This window comes from Drosophila navojoa, chromosome 4, assembly GCF_054131105.1.
Source record: "Drosophila navojoa isolate 15081-1374.11 chromosome 4, UAZ_NAV_1.0, whole genome shotgun sequence".
In the NCBI taxonomy this organism is placed as follows: Eukaryota; Metazoa; Arthropoda; class Insecta; order Diptera; family Drosophilidae; genus Drosophila; species Drosophila navojoa.
In genome coordinates, this window is record NC_142892.1 from 22,004,080 (window position 1) to 22,023,785 (window position 19,706).

The following is a 19,706-nucleotide window of genomic DNA, read 5'->3' on the forward strand; positions in this document are numbered from 1 at the left end:
CTGAACCAACATTTGGTCGTAAACAATTCTGTCGAATAATACTAAACAGAATGTAATAAAAATATAAATGATCATTCAAAAAAATCAATTAAATAATTAATGTATTATATAGAGTAGATATTATCCCCTTAAAGTAAAGATCTATAGATGTTGAATAACACAATTATTACAATTATTATAATTATTTATTGACTGTATATGGTATATACTATGAAAATAAACACCATCTATGCAATATTAAAATCCAATAGCATGAAATTAGAAGTAATCTTTATTTATCATCGTAAATTATGATTTGTCGACTCATATGCCTACAGGGTATCTTGCTGTCTCCAAATTTGGCAATCTATGGATCCCCAATAAAATATCTCTTTTAGCTATACAATGGTATTTATTTACGTTATTATACTTAAACCTTTTCATTCTCAAATATAAACAAAATATGAAGTTCAGTTTGATACATTGAACTCGACTCTTTTGTGTACATCAATCATATCCGAGATCGTATTTATTTAATTTCCCCTTTTGAGACTCATTCCACTCTCGTCCTATATGACTCGGCGAGCCTGAAGTCAGTTGGATATTGGAAGCGAGGAATGAAAGATCGATTTGGTTTCACAAGGCAAGAATATTTTCTAATTTGTGCTGATGAATGTAAACATACGAATGTACTCATATGAGTGTGGAGACATTTGTGTATGTGTGTATGTGTGTGTGTGTTTATACAATGGTAAACAAATGGAATAAAGTAGTTTATTGTGTTTTCTTTCTCATATTTCACTGCGCAGCTAAGCAATGTCAAGCGGCTTTGACTTCAACAAATTGTGCTCAACTTTTAGTGAGATCTGCCCGGACTTTGGCGAATCCCATCAAACTGACAAATCGGAGAGCCTGAACTTTGCTAAGAAAGTGCTCTTCGAACTTGGGCCCAAGATGTGGCACATTAAGCAGAGTGGATCGGGCCAAATGTGGCGCTTAATCTTTAATGAGGACACAAGCGTTTACATCTACACCCACTCCTTCCAGCGCCCGGTCAATGTTAATCCGCAGCTGCGCGACAAGAAGCTCTATCTAACCCTCAAGCAGGCTGGACTGTTGGCTGTCAGCAAACTGTGCTCCGGAATGCTCGGTGAACATGACCCAAGAAATAAGGTGCTCTTGACACCATTGGCTCGCGCCGTCTTTCTGCCAGAAAACATTCCGGAAATTGCCGTAGAGCTGACAGAGCTGCTGAAGCGCAGGGTGGACACCAACGAGGTGGTCAGGGCTGTTATCAGCAGCTGCCAGACCGACGGCTTCCACTTGCAGCACAGCCAGTGCCACATTGCGCTGGCCGCCCTTGAGGCGACGGTCCCTGAAGCCGCCCAGCGACAGAAGCTGCGCGAAAAGACCAGACGGCTCTATGCCAAGCATGGCAAGACTTATGACGCGACTCAGTACGATGTCTACGTGAAGTACTCCAAGCGAGATGACAGAGCAGCAGATGCAAGGCCCTCACAGCGAACTGCAGGCGATCAAGGCCGGCCCAAAGGTGAGAGCATAGACGCCGTCTTACGCAGCATTGTCAAGTCTGCGGATGATCCTCTCAGCGGTGGCACACTGGACATGAAATATGTGCAGCCTTCAAGCAGCAGCCAGGAAAGCGAAATGGGTCCATTCTGACGTCTAGAGCCTTTGGAAGACTTTGTGTTCTTGTACCAGCTTAGCAGCCAGGAAAGCGAAATGGGTCCATTTTCTAGATATGAGCCTCTGGAAGACTTGTGCTCGGTCCTGCAATATTTATGAACCAAATCTTAAAATGTGTTTGTCATTTAATGCCTCTAATAATTTAAAAAATTATACAATTATCCGAGATGTCAAAGGGTTGTCAATATGTACAGAAATCGCGTTGCTTAATCAAATGCCCCTATTTTTATTATTTTTCGAAATGTCAATAAATTTGTTATATTCTCAAAAACCCATAGTCACTATGATCGGTTGCCATCGAAGGGACACACTCATTTCTTCCTTCTGTGTGCGGGCACAATATGCGCGTAGCTCGAATCGGACGTGACCTCGAGACTTGAGGAGACGAGCGAGCTATGTTTCTCCCGCTGGGAACTGAGCAACAGTATGACTCCATCGACGATTTCGTCCAAGCTTACGGGCCGATTGTAGGACAACAGCACCGCCGATATTATCGGCATCAGTATGGCATTATAGTCCGGCTCCATTAAGGGGTTTGGATAAGCACGATTTTTGATCATATCTAAAATGCACAATTTGTTGTTGATTTGTTGATTTAGTTCTCAAAATGGATTTCTGTGTATGAGTGTGTCAGTCTGAGCTGTGTCTCATATCTGCCATAGCAGACAGCTTGATCGGGCTGACAGCTAGGCCCCAGCCAGCTCCAAGTCACATCCGAATCCACATCCATAACTCAATCCTAAGCACTCGTCTGGTCACCGGTTGTTGAATTTCCGCCCTCTCCTGCCACCCCTCGTCCCGTGCGGGGCCAATGAAAAATTCAATTTGAAAAAGTGTCACTTGTCAGCTGGCGATATATGTGTAAGCCCCTCCCCCTCCCCCCTCCCCCCTGCTCGCTGCACATTGTGCCATTCCCTTTGTTGTCGCTGCTGCTATTTTGCTATTCCGTTTTGTGTTTTGCTTTTTTGGCATTCCGAAATATCAATACTACGGATATGCGACAAGCATTTCATATGCAAATTGATCAGAGCCCACAGTTCGGCGAGTCTATAACCAAGAGCCACCCACCCACGCATATGCAAATGAGCAGCTCCATCCTGGGCTGCACTTGCAGCAAAGTTCGCAGTGGAAAATACTTTTTATGACTACCATTTAACTGTCTTGTATTGTAAGCGCCTATCAGGCTAAGTGCGATACTCTACAGTCATCCTTTGCCACAAAACATACAACAACAATAAAATAATTGCAGAACTTTATAGAGATGTGATACTCTTTCCATTTTAAACTAATTTACATTGAACTTTACTGTACTGTGACGTTACTGAGTAACTTATTGATATCATTTTGATTTACAACAATTGCAACGTGTTTGTAAAGTAAAGTTCATCAATTAGATACATATGTACATAGTATAACAGTACTTGAATACCCAAAGAACAAGTTGCTACTGCTCGATAAAATTATTGCGTAATATAGTATTTTTAGTAGTAGGGGTCCATACATATACATTTGAATATATGTACATATGTATGTTCCCAATGTGAGCTTTTGATATTATTCTGAATCAGAGAAATATATGTACATACATATAAGCATATGTGTATACATATGTAGGTATACGCCCATCGTCTCTGAATAGGCTTCAGGCTTTAAAATACTTTCTTTATTTATTTATTTTACATTACAATTAATATTTGTAAACCTTTTAAAATATTAAGCAGTGGCAACTGGGACCTTCGGCTCGGAACGTACAGTGGCTCTGAGCATATTTAAAGCAGGAGATAAAAATAATACTATGTGAGAGATATCAACTAAATATTAAAGGCATTGAGCTGTTTTCACTCTAAGGTTTTATGTTTTCTTTCTTCTAAAATGAATTAAAATATTGTTAGCTATACGATTTTAGGACTGTGCTTATTGCATTGAGAATCAGACACATGAGAGACAAAAGTAAATCAATCTTTATCCAATAAATTTAAATACTTTATATATATGTATGTATATATATATATCTATAAATGCTTTTTTTGCATAAAAACTCAAAACATTATGCCCTAATAATGTTTTCAATACATTCAGGCTATAGAAAATGTGGTTAATTTCAGGGATGCCCGCAAAAACCCCAAAAGCATCCTCAATTTCTTTCTTTTACATATGTACATATGTATATACAATTATTATTTTAAAGGTAACATTTTTACCGTAAAGAAATCGAAATCTAACTTAATTAGATGTTATGTTATAATTTATTTATATTATAATTTGATTTTTCGTGTTTGTTCATTTATTTTTTTTATCTTACATTATGTAATTTCATTAATACCAAAGAAAGTATATTTTCTGTATATCTTATTGCATACAACAACTAACCATATAATTAATATATTTAATACGGTTTGTGTGCTTTATCGTGTATCGAATCGTTCGAACTTCAGCAGCCCTAACGATACTCTTCCATGTACTCACACACTCAAAGCTAAGCGACGGGATCGAATATGTTTACTCATTACTTGACCGATTTTGATTTTTGTTTTGCGCCGCATTCGAGCAAACTTCAGTTCGTGATTATAAGCAGAGGCATAAGCATCAAGCTATCGAACGGTTCCGCTGTCGGTCTATAGAAGAACAAAGAAAATGTAAACAAAGATTACAATTTCAGTATGTTTTAATTCATTGCAGATACATATAAGCTGAATCGATGTTCTATGTTTTGTGCATGTATACATATGTATGTGTAATGTGTAATGCGATTACATGAATATTTTATCTGAATGTGGTTTGTGCGTGAGTGTTGTTTGTTAAAAAGAGAAAGACTTGCTGATTACTTAAATTTATGTTGTGAATATAGCCTGGAAATATTAATTCTTCAATGAGACTTCCACGACAATCTTCAGTTTCTTAGTATAATTACTGTATGTATTTATGCAACTCGAGTTTAGTTGGAAAACATGCAAATACTCATACATACGCTCATAGGTACATATGTATTTGTATACAATCACAGAAGATCGCACAAGTAGCAACATTTCTGTTGAAATATATAAATGTACATATATAGAGATTCCTCCGACTCAGCGAACTTTTGATATCTGCGCAACATGTTGAATGCTAGAAGAGAGGCTTTATATATAAGTGCATTTCTTATATTTTTTTTATAGAGTGAATAGAATCAAAGTGAGTTGAAAGTGTCTCATATTATTTAAATTTAATATCATTTGTATTTTTGGGTTTTACCATTTACTAGTTTCAGTTCTATACTTTATGAAATGGATAAATTGGTTGAAATTCTCTCAAGCCATTATTCGCAAAAGATATAGACGTTGTTCACGATCTCTGCTGTTATATTATATTATGTGAAGTTCTATATTTACTTGCAGAAAATGAGTGAAACCGCCAAGCCAAAATTTATTTTTGATTTTCAAAAGTTGACCAAAACTTTCACTGAGATCTGCCCGGACTTCTCTGCCGAGCCAAGCTATGCGAATGCAACAGTGAGCCGCCGCTTCGCCGAGCAGGTGATCTTCGAGTACAGCAAGGAGGCCAAAAAGGCCAAGGCGAAGAACGTCGATGAGATTCAGAGGATGTCGCTGCAGACAAAGAGCGCCCAGGGCTACTTAATAAAGAACAGGGTGACCATAGTGCTGCACACCCGAAACCCGGCACCGCCGAGGCAACCCAGCCTGGTGGACGGCAATCTAGAGCTGACCTTCAAGCAGGCCAGTCTGCTGGCCGTGGCCAAGTACTGCCAGCTGGTGCCACATCTGGTACAGCGCAATGAGGTGGTGCTCACTCCGCTGGCTGGGGCGGTGTTCGCCAAGGAGGATCTGCAGCAGCTGGCCAGAGTGCTGAATGAGCCGCTGGCCGAGCTGGTGATGGCAGTCATCAGCAGCTGCCAAACCGATGGCTACTATCTGGAGCACAGCCGCTGCGAAATCGCACTCGCAGCCCTCATCAAGACGGTGAGCGATCTGAAGATGCGAGCTTCGCTCGTCAAGAAGACTATCAAGATGTACAAGCTGTATGGCAAGGAGTTCGACATGCGCAAATTCCAAATATGCATCAGATTCCTCAAGTCCGATAGCAATTCGAAGCACTCTAGTAATGATATCGAGCAGATTTTTTCCAGTGTAATGGCAGTCGATCTGAAGGCCGACTCAATGCCCGTGCGTCCCATGCCGAGGACCAAGATGACGTGCGCCGCGAACTTCAGCGGTAAAGCTCTGCAAAGCAACAAAAAATGAAACTTTACCTACTTTTCTTAATGCGGTACTTATTGCGTGGAAAATTTGTTAAGGGAAAACTGATTTAGACACTCGCTGGCTTCTTATGCCACAAGCTTCAAGCTACGTTTTCAATTTTGAAATCGAATAAACCAATTCAAAACCTTGCTAAATCAGGATTCAACTTCCTTACAAAAATTTCTTCATGTTTGTTTCACAACTTTTCTTTGGAAAAAAAAAAAAATTAAAAAAGTTAAAAAATGTATATACTTTATACAAACTATATTATATCACACTGTATCCTTCATAAAATATAATAAATATCTTCTTCGTCTTTTCATAACTAAAATTGTTTACTGATTTCTGAATATAAGGACTAGAAAAAATTTAAGCTGACCAGCTAATTCTGATGAAGCATGATACGATATGGGATGAGATATTTTTTGTAGTGATTTTCTCAGATGTTTCACTCAATTTTTGAGATGGGTTAGGTGTACAAAATAAGTACACTTAAATTGTATTTCAAGCAAAACAGATCCAATTAGTATCAACTTAAACTAACTGATGGTCGTACAACGCCGTAGACAATGGATCAATGAGTTAGGAGTTTGAGCTTTAAGTTTGCTTTATTGTTGGTATTTCTGACTGGGCTGGCAGAGCTTATTGTAAGATTTAAGTTGCTTGTTTGTGGTGTTGTCTGGTTAAAGTTTTACTCTTGCGTTTTGTTGTTGTGGCGACAAAGCCTTGCTGAGATTATGCCGTGACTAGTCCAGGGGGGATGGGGCATTGGTTAGACCCTTTTGCGGTTTCTGCGTCGCAGCCAAAACTTTGGCACTAAATGTACCGACGCTGAAAAGCCTTTAAGTTGCGTGGGATATCACAGGAATATCTAAAGCAAAATGTATAGTTGATAAGCGGCAAGGGACCGAAATCAAAATATAAAATGAAAAAAAAAGGAAAGTATGTCGCCCTTTTCTTTTGCCTCTGGCACTCTGTGAAAAGGGGGATTTCCAATTATTAGAAGTAATATTTCGACATTATCATTATTTTAATAGACTGTTGGCCTAATTAATTTGAAACAAGTTTTTAATTATTTTATTCACACTGTGATTTGACATTTACTTTGAAGTAAAATAAAATAAAATATATTATTCGATTATTGAAAAAAAAAAAAAACACACAAACAAACAAAAACAAACATAAATAGCCACGTAAAAATATATGCATGAATATAATTGACATTCTTGCCTGAGTATATACTTTCGTATTTCAAATTTAACGCTCAAGATCCGCTTAGTAATCGAAATCAGCAACACAGAAGCGCAAAAACGATTCAGTGTTGGTAAACGTGTTGCACTATCGATGCCACGCAACCCTGGGCATAAATTAGCGGCAAAAGAAGCATCAAAATACGCAATCAAAACAAGTGGGACTAATGCGCTGTTATTTATTTATTAGAAATGGAATCCATAAATTTTAACGATTTCTCCGTCAAGGAACGTCACGAGATAATCACGGCGTTCCTCATCAAAATGCGCAAAGCCAATTCGATGCACAGCGCACACAGCTTCTTTCAATATTACCTCAAGCAATTTTACAAGATGCCAACCAAACTGCTCGACGACATAATCTATTGCCAGCGCGCTATGAAAAGCTATCTTTCCGTACATCAGGTAATCTTTGTTAGCTCAAGCTTTGACTAATCCTAATGGATTATTATATTATGTTTTCTAACTGTTGCAGACAATCACAAATGTCTTTGCCGTTCAAGCAGATGCCGTAAGTTGTCGCTATTGTTGTTGTTATACCCTGGAACAAAATATAGTGCTTAAAATATATTAGCTTTTGAAAATAATTCTGAAACTTCTACGACGGCTGAACTGGACTCATATATCCGTATAGCCTGCCATGAGAGCGCATTAATCTCGAAAACTTAAAAATCTACAGATATTATATCTAGACTCACATTTACATAAGTTCCGGGGTATCTACTAACCGCTCGCACCCGATTAGAAAACTTCAGTTTCCAGTTCTTATGTTTTTATTTTTTTGTATTTTGAAGGATCCCGAGACAAAAAACAATTATCTACTCGAGATAGAAGACACGGTGCATCAAATTAATGCAGAGTGCCAATATTTGATGATTCGCCTAGAAAAAGACATCGAAAACTTCTGTTTACCCTTTACGGAGCAACAGCTGCAGCCCAACAGCGATTTGATCAGCGAAATGGTCAGTGAAGCTATTGTCCCGTTAGTCTGCACGAAGAGCCTGCTGCCCTTCAAGCCACATACGGTCACAGAACGGCCCACAGAGAACCAATTGCTTCGCAAATACTTCACCATCGACGTAGACAAGAAGAGCTCGTTAGGCGCCAAAACGGAGGTCACAAAGCCCACAAAATCGACAACTAGCTGCAGAAAGAAAAACGTGAATGCAATTGCTGCTGCCGCTCCCCCTGCTCGGGTTACAACTGCGCAACCTGCTCGTGCTCCACCTGCTCCCACTTCTCGTGCCACAGCTGCTCCTCCGGCTGTTCGTGCTTCTGCTGTTGCTCCGCCTAAATCAAGCTGCAAACCAGCAGCAAAGACAACGCCAACAGAGGATGCAAGTAAAAGCGATGCAGTGAATGCCAGTCGCCTTCATTTGCAGGCGGCTCTGGAACGAGCGCGCCTCAAGAAGCAGAAGGTAAACAGCGAGACCAAAGCGCAGAGTCCCAAGGAATCGTTTCTGCAGTCCTTTGGGCTGTGCACACAGCTGGAGCACAAGCGTATGCTCCTGGCCCAGGCGCTGAGTCACAAGCGGGTTCGAAAGCCCATACAAAATTAGTTAACTCGATTAGAAGTAGAATTATTAAGTTTGACAGAGTTTATAATGTTAGATAGTTCTATCTGAAATTAAGGACTGTTAAGTACTTGACTCAGCTTTATGCTTTAACCAATCGTAGTCAAATAAGTGTCCCTATGTTAATTTATATTCATTTCCTTAATTTATAATTGTTAGGAAAGGCAACCATAGTTAAGCCATGAAATATTTAAACTGATGTACATTCACGTTACATTTTCCTATTTTATAATTGTGTATTAATGACGAAAAAATAAATCACATTTTACTTTGAAGGAATTCTGTTTTATATCCCTGCCAGAAGGGGAAAGTCAGAGAGAAACAACATTTCATGGCATTATTCGGGGAGAATGTTTTCTCTTGTCTAAGACGAACAAAACAACGTGAAAGGACAATAGCGCCTAATAGCCCGTTGATGGCGTTGCGTGAGGTGCCGGAACAGTTGAACGTACGGGCAACAGTGCTTCGCTCATTTATCATTTACACACCAACGCACGTTGGCGCACAGATGAACAATACCAGATACACAGATGCGCAGCGAGAGAGAGCTTTGGGTCAGGTTCCTTTCTTTTTTATTGTGGGAATAAACTGCGCCTATTCGCACTATATATAGAAGCATAGACTGCGAACTGGACTGAAGAACCATTTGATACAGTCACCTATAACCTACAGCAACTCCAACTCGAATACCAACCTATACCCGACCATTACATTTGCATTGATGTAATCAGCTTGTGGCTGGGTCATCAAATTGCTTGAAAAAATGCCAAGCAACATTCCGCTGAATTGCTGTGCGGCAACAGCAGGGGAAGGGTCACCCGCCTCCAATCAACCACCCACTCAACCCTCGTTGCTTTTATATTGCGTTACAAATTGTTTGTTTTCTTTCGCAACCCTTTTAATTTTGTGGCAGGTAAATCCGTATCACGTAAATGGTGCAATACAATAAAATAGCTTGAACGGGCTTTTTGTGCTGCCCAACAAATTTTTGCTCAAAGGTCATAAAAAAAACCAAAAAGAAATTTAAGATTAAGCTATATTTATTTTATTAATTAGTGAATTACCTATTTTGTTCGAGTAACTTTTATTTCAAATACCGATAGCCGATAACTTTGTAACAACTTTGCGCGCTTGCAGCCAGGGTTGGGTAAATCGTCTATTTACTCTGTTATTGAATAACCGCACAGCTGTTCGCAGGACTTGGGCAAAGAAGTTTTGTGTAACTATCTTTTGCAAAACAATGGTTCTTCAATATCGCGGCGAACTAATTCGACAAATTTTAAGACGATGCCATCGTGCGGGTATGTACGTAGCTATTTACAAATTAAAAATGAAGAGATTTATAGATTTTATTGCTTCGATCCAGTTGCGGCAACCAAAACCAGCGCCGGCTTAACAAGTTTTCATGGCGTCTGGCCACCATCGGAGAAGAAAGACTTTGAGCAGGACATGCGTATTGTGCCAGATTTCATAAGCGAGGCCGAGGAGAAGCAGTTGCATGAGGAAATCGAGCCATATATGAGCCGACTGCGCTATGAGTTCGATCACTGGGACGATGTGAGTATTGGCAGATGATTGAAGCGCTGGCTCTTGTTAAACCAACTACCGTGTAGGCAATTCATGGATTTCGGGAGACAGAGCGCAAGAAGTGGTATCCCAAAAATCGCGAGCTCTTGGAGCGTGTGCGTGAGGTGGCGTTCAATGGCGCAATCATGCCCTACGTGCACATTTTGGATCTAGCCGCCGATGGCGTCATCAAGCCACATGTGGACAGCGTCCGCGTAAGTCTGCGGAGCAATTCACATAAGAATAGTTTAATTAATAGTATATGTTTGTGATAGTACTGCGGCAACACCATCTCCGGCATCAGTTTGCTCAGCGACAGTGTCATGCGTCTTGTTCGCATTGATCCCCAGAAGTATCAGCAAAATGGTTCCAGTGATAACGCCGAGGATACTGCGTATCGCCAGCAGCCAGCGGCGTTGCTAGAGAACAACTTCTATGCGGATCTCCTGCTGCCGCGTCGTTCGCTCTACATAATGAGCCACACAGCACGCTATAATTTCACACATGAAATCCTCGCCAACGAGCATTCCAAGTTCCTTGGGAATCCCGTTCCGAAAACACGGCGTATTTCCATTATTTGCCGCAATGAACCTTGAACGTCCAATGTTAAATTTATATTGTTGATTTTATAAAAGCTTATACTTTAAGAACTGTTTACTTATATACAATTGTTTATAAAAGTTTTGCGAGACCTTCAAAATTTATTTATTTATAGTTTGCTCATTCCGATTATGCGATTATGGGAAGAGGTGATATTCCATTGTCAATAAATGTTTATGTCAATATTTTCAGTGCCATGGCATTTTCTGATATATAGGCATGGCGATTTGCAAATGATGCCATTCATTTTCTGGAGAGCTCGACTGAGACTGTGAGATTCTTCCGGCTATGACAATCATTCATGACTTCTTTGTGTGGTATGCTGCTAGCTGGCAGGAAGCCTCCGGGCCCATTCCTCAGTCAGAAACTCTCTTTACATAAGGGAAAAAGCTCGCTCTCTTGCGCTGTTACTTTGCCAATGCCATCCACATAACTGTTAATTGAACTGCAAAGTTAACGGGTTAAAGAACTTACAGCCCTGCCGTATAATATGTTTAATTAGTAAATAGTATAAAAAATAAGAACAAAAATGAAAATATAAATTAATAATTTAAAACAAAATTGGTTTATTTATTAAATAATATAATATAGAAAAAAAATTAATAAATAATTCAAAATAATATAGTCGTATAAATAATAATAATAATAATAATATATTATTTAAAATATATATGAGTATAAAAGTAATTTTACTTTACTTTTATTTTTTTATACCCTGAATATATTGAAATTGAGAAATCCGAATATAATGGGCTTCTGAAAAGGTATGTTTAGTTTAGTTATATAGATCATATCTTCAAAAGATCTTATAAGAAACAATTGATTCACTTGAAATGTTAAAATCATAATTTTAATTGGTTTTCTAACGTTTTCTGAGTTTGCTTCGATCAAAATTATATATTTAGGCATAAAACATTGTTAAGTCAAGGACAAATTCAACTGAAAAATTCTGACATAGTATTATGATTTTAATCTGATAAAAAGATATAAAATGTTGCCTGGATGGTTGAGAGGATATTGTTAGGACCCACTAACTTGTTTTATTGAAAACAAAACTGTTGAAATACACCTGAGCATAGAGCAGCTGCAGGTGAGTCTATAAAAAGTCCATCAACAGACTGCAACAGAGGCAGAAAGCTGAAAAGTCGCCCGATTGGGCGAGCCCCCAACTTGGGCCAGCCCCAAATCAAATGGCAGCTGAAAACTTTGAACAAATTATAAGCACTTAAACAGTTTGCAACTGGGGCGACGTTCTCAAGTGGAACCCAGCGAAAATAAAAAAGGGACAAAATATTGTCTAACTTTTGTTTGGGTCGCCTTTATTTCGGCGATTCGACTGTTATTATTATTTGCATGGCCAACCGCACTGCCATTCGGGCCGGGCCATCCACTCAGAGCCATCTCAGTTCTCCATTGTGAGCTCGCAAAGTTGCACAATTCAGATTTTTCTTTCTCTCTCTCTCTCTCTCTCTCTCTCTTGACCATCGAATTTTCCTCATTTTCTGCGACAGTTTTGGTTTGCTGGGATCAAAAGCCGAAACGAATGGCTAGGAAGTGGCCTAATGACGCAGAGAAGTTGGCTAAAAGTGTTTCGGGGCATAAATGCAAATGTGTTGAAGCTTTTTGCTGCATTTAAATCGGAAGTTATCTTTTGGTTTTTTTTTTTTTTTAATATTTATTATTGTTAAATATCATAAACGGCTTACTAAAATGTTAAAAAAAAAAATTTGAACTAAATTTGTGCTAATCTAATCGAAGAGATTTTATACTCCTTAACAAAATTTAAAGGAGTATATTGGTTCTGTGTAACATATGACTATTTAATCTAGAGATTTTGAACCTGGAATATGTGTATACTCAACATTGATATAGGAAAATAAATTATTTTTATATATAGTGTAAGATGGATGAGTAAATATATACAAAATAATAATAGATATTTTTCTTCTGCTTAATTTAGGAGATCAATATTGCTAAAACAATGAGCCTTTTAGTAATCCAAAAAGAAATATATGTATATCTATCTCGCTTTTAGTAGAACTGTTAGACGACTGATAAATCAATTTTATAAATTACACTGAAATAATATTCAACAATGATATTATATTATATCCATCCTGATCAAGTTCCAGTACTTTATTTAAAGAGTTACTTACTGGAACTGAAAAATTCAAGGAACTACTGCAAGAATATTTTAGAAAATCACAAATAGAAGAAAAAACACATGAATAAGAGTTATTGTTGGAATCTTTCTGTTTTGATTTATTAAGCTGTACACATATGTAGTTCACGCATGCTTCAAATGCATGTTCAAAGCGTGCATTTGTTTTGATTCATTAATTTTTATTGTTGGGCTTTGGAGAATTTTGTAAAGATTAAACTAAAACTGTTAACAAACATTTAGAGATAAGAGTATATATATGATTAGCTAAGTATTTCGATAAGTCTGTTCCAATTGGGTCTCAAAGGGAAAAGTCCGCTAGAATTACAAAATGTTTCATATTGAAATCAAGAGAGCTTTTCCGATCATGTGCGAAATTATTGTGGCCTTTAAAAGTACGTACATTGGACATGTATATATAAAAAAATATATAATATATGTATATATATTTGTATATAGGATACTTAAAATGAAACAAGCAAAGTATTTAACGTGACATCAGCTCCTAAAAAAACCTCATATACCAAAGCAGTCTACGTTTTTCGTTTGTTTGAGTTGGCATATTTGTAATGAATATCTTAAAGCACCCGAAAGAATTGAATTCGATATTTGAATTGAATATGCCACTATACAACTATAACAATATATTTTTGTTTTCGTTTGCTCAACAGGAACCAAAGTATCAATATTTAATCTTCTCTCATTTTTTTTATACGCTATCATAAATTTGGCAATCTTTCCAATTGTTGTTACTGTATAAATTTATAATTATTAATATTATTATTAATTGTTTTGTGTAAAAAAGTATTTTCGTTTTGTTTCCAATTTAGTTGACTAATCAGCAAAAAATTGTTATACATTTCAATTTAAATACTAAACATACAATATTATAATCATTCAATTCGTTTTAGTCGTTATTTGTTCTCTTCATTGTTCTTGCAAAATTATTAACAAATCACAGTAAAAAGCAACAATGCTAAAATGGTCGTAATGCATTTTGGTTTTCTTTTCGATTTCGATTATGCTATAAAGATTATCTAATACACCATTATTATTTGCTTTATGGCTTCGGCAAAACGTACGCAACTGTACCTAAAATTACAATATAATAATCGAAGATGAGAATAACAATAGTTGAGAATATTCGCAATGGATGATTTGTTCTTTCGCAGATGAATGACAGATCTTGAGATTCAAGAGTGTATTCAAAATGAAAACTCTAAAATTCAGCAGCAAATGTTAGTGGAATGTGATAATTCAAGACAGTTGCCAATAGTTCACCTTGGATAACACTTAAAGTATATTCTTAGAAAAGTACGGAAAATAACAAAAACTTAAATACAATTCGAAATAGAACGATTCAGAGCGCGCACAGTTACATCGTGCTCAATTCATTCATATTCATACAATATCTGTTCGCTTATGTATTATGTATTATTAACACAATGAAACAATGGAAGGGGCACTTGGAGGAAATATATTGGGTATGCTGAGATTACAATTTCGCAACGTGCTTAGCAGGTTTACGGGGAATTTTGTTCGCTTCGTTCTGATAAATATGGCTCAACGTGGCGCTACTTATTGTATATCCCGAGTATAAGACATTTACGCATAGGCATTACATATTGTGTATACAATTTGCTTACATAATATATATATAGAGAGAGAGACATTCAATGTTTGATCGTAACGGTTCACGCGTGACAGATATTAGCAAAAATAATGTTAGATTCATTCTGAATGTTTTATTATGTTTCTTTGTATTCAGTATTAGAAAAGTTGATGCTTTGTCGCATTCTGAAATTCAATTCCATCCAAATCAATGCTCAATTGTTCAACGACCCAGACACACGTGTAAACTCAGCTTTCGCTTCCATAATAAATAGTTACAGATAGACGTTATAGATATATACCTGGAGGCTAGTTATTTACACAGTTAGATGATAGGCTTTAAAAGTAGCGCTCAAAAAATATACACACATATACACAGACAGACAAATAGATGTACACGGATTGCGGGAAAACATCAATGCTTAGGTATGTCGCCACTACAGTTATTCGGCTCCTGCTGCTGCTGCTGCGGATGCCGATGGCGATGCAGCAATCAGCTGGCTGCGATGTAGCGCGGCTTGGCAGCGTTCGCATCCAAGGTGCTGGCATTGCTGTCCATTTGCTGCAGCTCGATCTCGCTGAGCAGCGCCCAGTTCTCGCTGTCGCTGTGCACGTGCAGCCGCAGCTCCTTGATGGGCCCAATTTTCGGGTCGAGCAGTCCCTCGGCCACGCCCAGCGCATCGAATGAGCCCACCACCAGATAGCCATCCGTTGTCGTATTGTAGGTACTCCAAACGGACGAGTTCTCGCTTAAGCTGTCTGCGGGCAGCAGCTCCACGGTGGTATTGTAGAAGCGATCCGACGGGTGCTCCGAGTTGCCGCTGCGGAATAGGTAGCGACGCAGCAGCGTCGGCTGCTCGAAGATGAACTGCACCAGGTCGCCGGGCTGCGGCAGCAGACCCCAGAAATACGTCTCGCCGCGATAGGCGCGCTTCAGCAAATAGTTTTTGTACGGCGCTATATTCGACTTGACCAGCGCGGGCGGGTTGTGCGTGTGCGCATAGTAGGATGGAACCTTGCTGCCGAATTGCTTGTCCTTCAGCTTTTGTACTTTGCCCTTGAGCGAGGAGCTGGTCCCAATGTGCTGGAAAAGCGACTTGCGGAAGTGCTGCCAATACCTTGCCTTCTCCAGATTGCAGTGCTTCTGGTCCTTGTCCGTGCGACACACCTTCGACTCTATGAAATAGGTGAGCAGCCAGTCCACGGGCTTATCATTGTAAAACATTTGAAAGTACGTTATGAGGTATGGCAGCTCGGCGCTCTTAAACATTTTGCCAATGAAGCCGAGCTGGCAAAAGTCCAGCACGAACCAGTCCGGCTGATCGGGCTTGGTCAGAGCGCTCTTGATAAGCGCGAATTTCTTCATAGTGGTTATAAATTGCCGCTTTGTCAATATGTCATCCTCCAGCTGCACGTAGAAGGTGCCCTTCGAGTGCGCATAGGCCATGAGATAGGCGAAATCCAGGTTCTGTTTGCTGCGCCACTTCACGCGCTCCAAGGAGTCGTTCAGCGTGATGCGCAGCCGATCAAAGTTTGGATAGTAGCTGGGCGCTGGTGCTATAATGTCTATAAGTCCGCTCTCCACATGCGCCTCGAAGCTGGTCTCAATCTGCTTGGCTATCAGCTGGACGGCATCCAGCTCTGTTTCGCCAATGTAGACAATGATCAGAGTCTCGTTCTGCTCCTCATCATTCATGTTCTCAATCAGATTGTGCAGCGTGGCCAGCAGATACGATTGCTTCTCGCGCCGCACCGTCGGCACGCCCAGCACGATGCTAACGTCGGATCGACCTTTGCTCTGGAAATACGCTGGGCGCAGGGAGCCAGCGTCGTCCAGCAGATGCGGCAGGAAGTGATAGGCGTTCGGCAGGCGTATATTCTGTGCGGGCACATAGCCACGCGTCAAGCCAGAGCCACCCGATCTGGACGCGTGGGATGCGTTGCGCAGCAGCTGCCGTGCCTCCGGACTGAGCGCATCCAGCAGGTTCGACACCGGCTGCGGCGGCGGACTCACATTGGTCACATTGCTGCCATTGTTGGTCTGCAGCTGGCCCAGGTACTGGGAGAGCAGCGAGACGTCCTCCTGCCGAGCACGGTACATAGACTCCAGGTATTGCAGCCGCATGTGGCACTCGGCCAGACGTTGCGTCAGCGACTGTTCGGTGGATAGTTCTGGTCCCAATACCATCAATACCACAATGCAGGGCACCAATATTAGCACCGTGGCAATCAGCATACAATTCCGTTGACGAATCTTAAACATATTTACGTTCGCTCGATGCCCAAGTCTTTTATCATTTAGCGTCGCTTAGACTGTGCGCCCGAAAACAGAAAGAGCAGCAGGTTATACGAAATACAATCGACTATTCATTCTGCAGATACTTGTCTCACATACCAAAATTCAGCTGCCTTCTCAGACGCACAACTTCTGGTCCGATATTGTCACTTCACACTACATTCTCTGAAATCAAAATTAGAACTTCATTGAGGAGTGGTAATGAAATACAATAGATATCAGGCGATGGCATGGAGTAATGGAACTCTAGTGTTATGCTGGGCTGCCATATCTGTACAGATATGACATACTTGGAAATAGGCCCACTGCTATTAACTGTTGGAATTTCTAATCATTTTGGTTTACCAATTTCCATATAGCTGCTCGAGTTTCGCTGTTCGCTGTTGTTGTGCAATCCGCAGCCACATCGTAGCCCCAATTGAACTGTTCGCTGTCGTCTCACTAGCCCGCATGTTCGTTTCACGTTTCCTATGACTAATGCAGGCGGCAGCAGCAGTGGGCCGTGCGCCCCATCCGAGCTGGGCGGGGGCCTGCGGCGAAGGTTGAAACGTTTAACAAGTCTCCCAGGTCTCGGCTACTATTGTTGCTGGCTTACCCTTAGCCGTGAACGTCGCTGTTAACGTCTTTTATGGGGCAGCTGTCGCTATTCTCGCCGCACGACCTGCAATAGCAACAAATTATATAATATACTGCTGCATCAAATACTGTATATTGTGTGTGCAAAAACAAGAACAAAATTCTATTTACATGGCCAAGCGCCAAGTGCTTTATATCTGTTCCTATTGTTGTTTCACCCGTTCGATCGTCGGTGGGTTTTTCACCAGCGCTAACAAAACCAAAGAGCGAGAAAGAGAGAGAGAGAGAGAGAGAGAGAAAGAGAGAAAATACAATGTGTTAGTATATAGGCTAATACTTGCTAATGAGCTGTAAGCAAAGCTCTTTGAGCACAGCTACAAAGATATACTACATATGTTTTCATATACTAATTATATATTATTGCTGATAATATGCCGAACACGGAAATCGAGGAATTACTTTTACATTCCCTATGCAAGGTGAAACACCTTTCCGAATTTCGATTCTATTCATCTAAATCTTTCCATAAACAACATTAATTCAGAACGTAAACAAACGAAAATAATAGTATTTAATAAGAAATCTAAATAAACATGATACAAGATTAAAGTCCGATACAAATAAGTGGGCTTAAAGAAAGTTTCGAGAAGTATTAATTAATAATGTAAACAAATTAATCAATAGTTATATAAATAATTAGATAGTAAATGAATATTATGGATCTCTACTACTAGTGAAGCAATTTATTTATAAAGTTAAGTTATTAATGAAATTACTGCTGGATTAAATTGGCTACAGCTGCTAGGGTTCAGTTTATTATTACTATTTTTTTTTTTGCTCTAAAGAGATCACCAAATTCACCAGGAATCAACATTTTATAAGTCTATTGTCATTCGTTGTTATTATATTTATTTAATTTTCATTTGTATATACAAAAGAACCATTAAATTGCTTTCGAATTTCTTGGAATACTTATTGTATACAAACATTCTTCCTCAATTCCAGGAAAGATATCATCTAGCTATGGTTCATACCAAATGGATTAGAGCCAGAGCCACCTACATTATTTTGATGAGTTCTTATGATATTCTAATGCATATCGAATAATTAAGCGGAACAAATAAAACATAGAACGGGTCAATCTATCTGCTATTAGGTTTATTACAAATTATTTGAAGCAACCGCGTGTGAGTAGGAACGTGTGAGCATTAACAGTTATGACATAGCTGATAAGTAAACAACTACAAGTAAACATTAATAAATAAACATTAGTTAAGGTACTCCCACAGGGTGCTAATCCCACACCCACATACACACACGCATTCATATATATATATATATATATATATATATATATATATATATATATATATATATATATATATATATATATATATATATATATATATATATATATATATATATATATATATATATATATATATATACACACAGATAACACAAACACATTTCGAGCCATGCCCTGCTTGGCCCTTTGCACTCTGCTCCCTGCCCTATGTTACTTACGGCACGTAATGTTTTGTTAATTGCGGCCCCACGAATAACGCACAATCAGTGCGCAATTTACGCAATTTGTGTTTAACGACACGCCAACTGTGCCGTGCTAATAGGAACTCATTGAGTGAAGAAACAAAACGCAAATGTTCAATTTGTCAGTTTTGTGGGTGGTGTCTTCGTCTTCGTATTGCTGAATTGATGGCATACGGTTTGCAAATTCGCACACACTCGCTTAACATATGGCTACATTTTTGTTGCAGTTGCTCAGTTGATTATGTACATGTGGTTTGGTAATAATTGCGACACTCGCGTTATTGTAATGCATTAGTTGATTAAAATAACAAAACGCTTCTGGGATAATAACAACAATAAAACTGGCATTCAATTTTGCAGTGCTGGGAAATGCTACAGAACAGAGCGGCCAGTGTTGCTTAGATGAACTGGTTCCGCTGAGGCTGTCGATAGGCACTCGATGTTATCATTGCGTACAGAAATTGTTCTTTGAAACCAGTAAACAGCTGTTAAGTTCAAATTCATATTGCAATAATTTATTTATTTACTAAAATTACTTTCAACGAGAAATATTTATGTTTCTTTTTTATCAAATATTTTACAAATTCACAATAAAAT

General features: G+C 39.0%; 6 protein-coding genes across 9 annotated transcripts; 4 read left to right on the top strand and 2 right to left on the bottom strand.

The window, feature by feature from the left end:
* Positions 1–713: 713 nt before the first annotated feature.
* Positions 714–2,294, top strand: LOC115565770 (uncharacterized). Its single transcript, XM_030391205.2, has one exon. The coding sequence runs from the start codon at positions 796–798 to the stop codon at positions 1,660–1,662; it is 867 nt and encodes a 288-aa protein (XP_030247065.1). The 5' UTR covers positions 714–795; the 3' UTR covers positions 1,663–2,294.
* LOC108652402 (uncharacterized) lies at positions 1,845–2,246 on the bottom strand. Its single transcript, XM_018102583.3, has one exon. The coding sequence runs from the start codon at positions 2,244–2,246 to the stop codon at positions 1,998–2,000; it is 249 nt and encodes an 82-aa protein (XP_017958072.1). The 3' UTR covers positions 1,845–1,997.
* A 1,882-nt stretch (positions 2,295–4,176) lies between the features above and the next one.
* Positions 4,177–6,090, top strand: LOC108652401 (uncharacterized). The gene is made up of 2 exons (XM_089260118.1): positions 4,177–4,322; positions 5,064–6,090. The coding sequence occupies exon 2, from the start codon at positions 5,067–5,069 to the stop codon at positions 5,925–5,927; it is 861 nt and encodes a 286-aa protein (XP_089116244.1). The 5' UTR covers positions 4,177–4,322; positions 5,064–5,066; the 3' UTR covers positions 5,928–6,090.
* Positions 6,091–7,154: 1,064 nt separating this feature from the next.
* On the top strand, positions 7,155–9,021 carry LOC108650308 (uncharacterized). Its single transcript, XM_018099426.3, has 3 exons — positions 7,155–7,579; positions 7,650–7,685; positions 7,969–9,021. Exons 1-3 carry the CDS (start codon positions 7,367–7,369, stop codon positions 8,731–8,733), a joined length of 1,014 nt encoding a protein of 337 aa, XP_017954915.1. The 5' UTR covers positions 7,155–7,366; the 3' UTR covers positions 8,734–9,021.
* An 871-nt stretch (positions 9,022–9,892) lies between these two features.
* LOC108650466 (RNA demethylase ALKBH7, mitochondrial) lies at positions 9,893–11,018 on the top strand. 2 transcript variants are annotated; one of them, XM_018099607.3, is made up of 4 exons: positions 9,893–10,049; positions 10,115–10,305; positions 10,362–10,529; positions 10,590–11,018. In XM_018099607.3, the coding sequence occupies exons 1-4, from the start codon at positions 9,989–9,991 to the stop codon at positions 10,908–10,910; spliced, it is 741 nt and encodes a 246-aa protein (XP_017955096.1). In that variant the 5' UTR covers positions 9,893–9,988; the 3' UTR covers positions 10,911–11,018. The 2 variants fall into 2 exon arrangements, with proteins under 2 accessions (XP_017955096.1, XP_017955097.1); XM_018099608.3 differs by having other exon boundaries at positions 9,908–10,053.
* A 2,218-nt stretch (positions 11,019–13,236) lies between these two features.
* Positions 13,237–19,505, bottom strand: Mgat4a (alpha-1,3-mannosyl-glycoprotein 4-beta-N-acetylglucosaminyltransferase a). Of its 3 annotated transcripts, XM_089259681.1 has the most exons (5): positions 19,086–19,505; positions 17,730–17,808; positions 17,328–17,643; positions 17,082–17,147; positions 13,237–16,999 (listed from the first exon to the last, which is right to left on the bottom strand). In XM_089259681.1, exon 5 carries the CDS (start codon positions 16,947–16,949, stop codon positions 15,180–15,182), a length of 1,770 nt encoding a protein of 589 aa, XP_089115807.1. In that variant the 5' UTR covers positions 16,950–16,999; positions 17,082–17,147; positions 17,328–17,643; positions 17,730–17,808; positions 19,086–19,505; the 3' UTR covers positions 13,237–15,179. The 3 variants fall into 3 exon arrangements, with proteins under 3 accessions (XP_089115807.1, XP_089115809.1, XP_089115808.1); XM_089259683.1 differs by lacking the exon at positions 17,730–17,808; XM_089259682.1 differs by lacking the exons at positions 17,328–17,643; positions 17,730–17,808; positions 19,086–19,505 and having other exon boundaries at positions 17,082–17,165.
* Between the last annotated feature and the right edge of the window lie 201 nt (positions 19,506–19,706).

Excerpts from the sequence above, each read along its gene's own strand:
- LOC115565770 (XM_030391205.2), top strand. The coding sequence starts at position 796 with ATGTCAAGCGGCTTTGACTTCAACAAATTGTGCTCAACTTTTAGTGAG.
- LOC108652402 (XM_018102583.3), bottom strand. The coding sequence starts at position 2,246 with ATGATCAAAAATCGTGCTTATCCAAACCCCTTAATGGAGCCGGACTAT.
- LOC108652401 (XM_089260118.1), top strand. The coding sequence starts at position 5,067 with ATGAGTGAAACCGCCAAGCCAAAATTTATTTTTGATTTTCAAAAGTTG.
- LOC108650308 (XM_018099426.3), top strand. The coding sequence starts at position 7,367 with ATGGAATCCATAAATTTTAACGATTTCTCCGTCAAGGAACGTCACGAG. Across the intron at positions 7,580-7,649 it reads GCTATCTTTCCGTACATCAG|ACAATCACAAATGTCTTTGC; the intron begins GTAATCTTTGTT and ends TAACTGTTGCAG. Across the intron at positions 7,686-7,968 it reads TTGCCGTTCAAGCAGATGCC|GATCCCGAGACAAAAAACAA; the intron begins GTAAGTTGTCGC and ends TGTATTTTGAAG.
- LOC108650466 (XM_018099607.3), top strand. The coding sequence starts at position 9,989 with ATGGTTCTTCAATATCGCGGCGAACTAATTCGACAAATTTTAAGACGA. Across the intron at positions 10,050-10,114 it reads AAGACGATGCCATCGTGCGG|TTGCGGCAACCAAAACCAGC; the intron begins GTATGTACGTAG and ends GCTTCGATCCAG. Across the intron at positions 10,306-10,361 it reads AGTTCGATCACTGGGACGAT|GCAATTCATGGATTTCGGGA; the intron begins GTGAGTATTGGC and ends ACTACCGTGTAG.
- Mgat4a (XM_089259683.1), bottom strand. The coding sequence starts at position 16,949 with ATGTTTAAGATTCGTCAACGGAATTGTATGCTGATTGCCACGGTGCTA.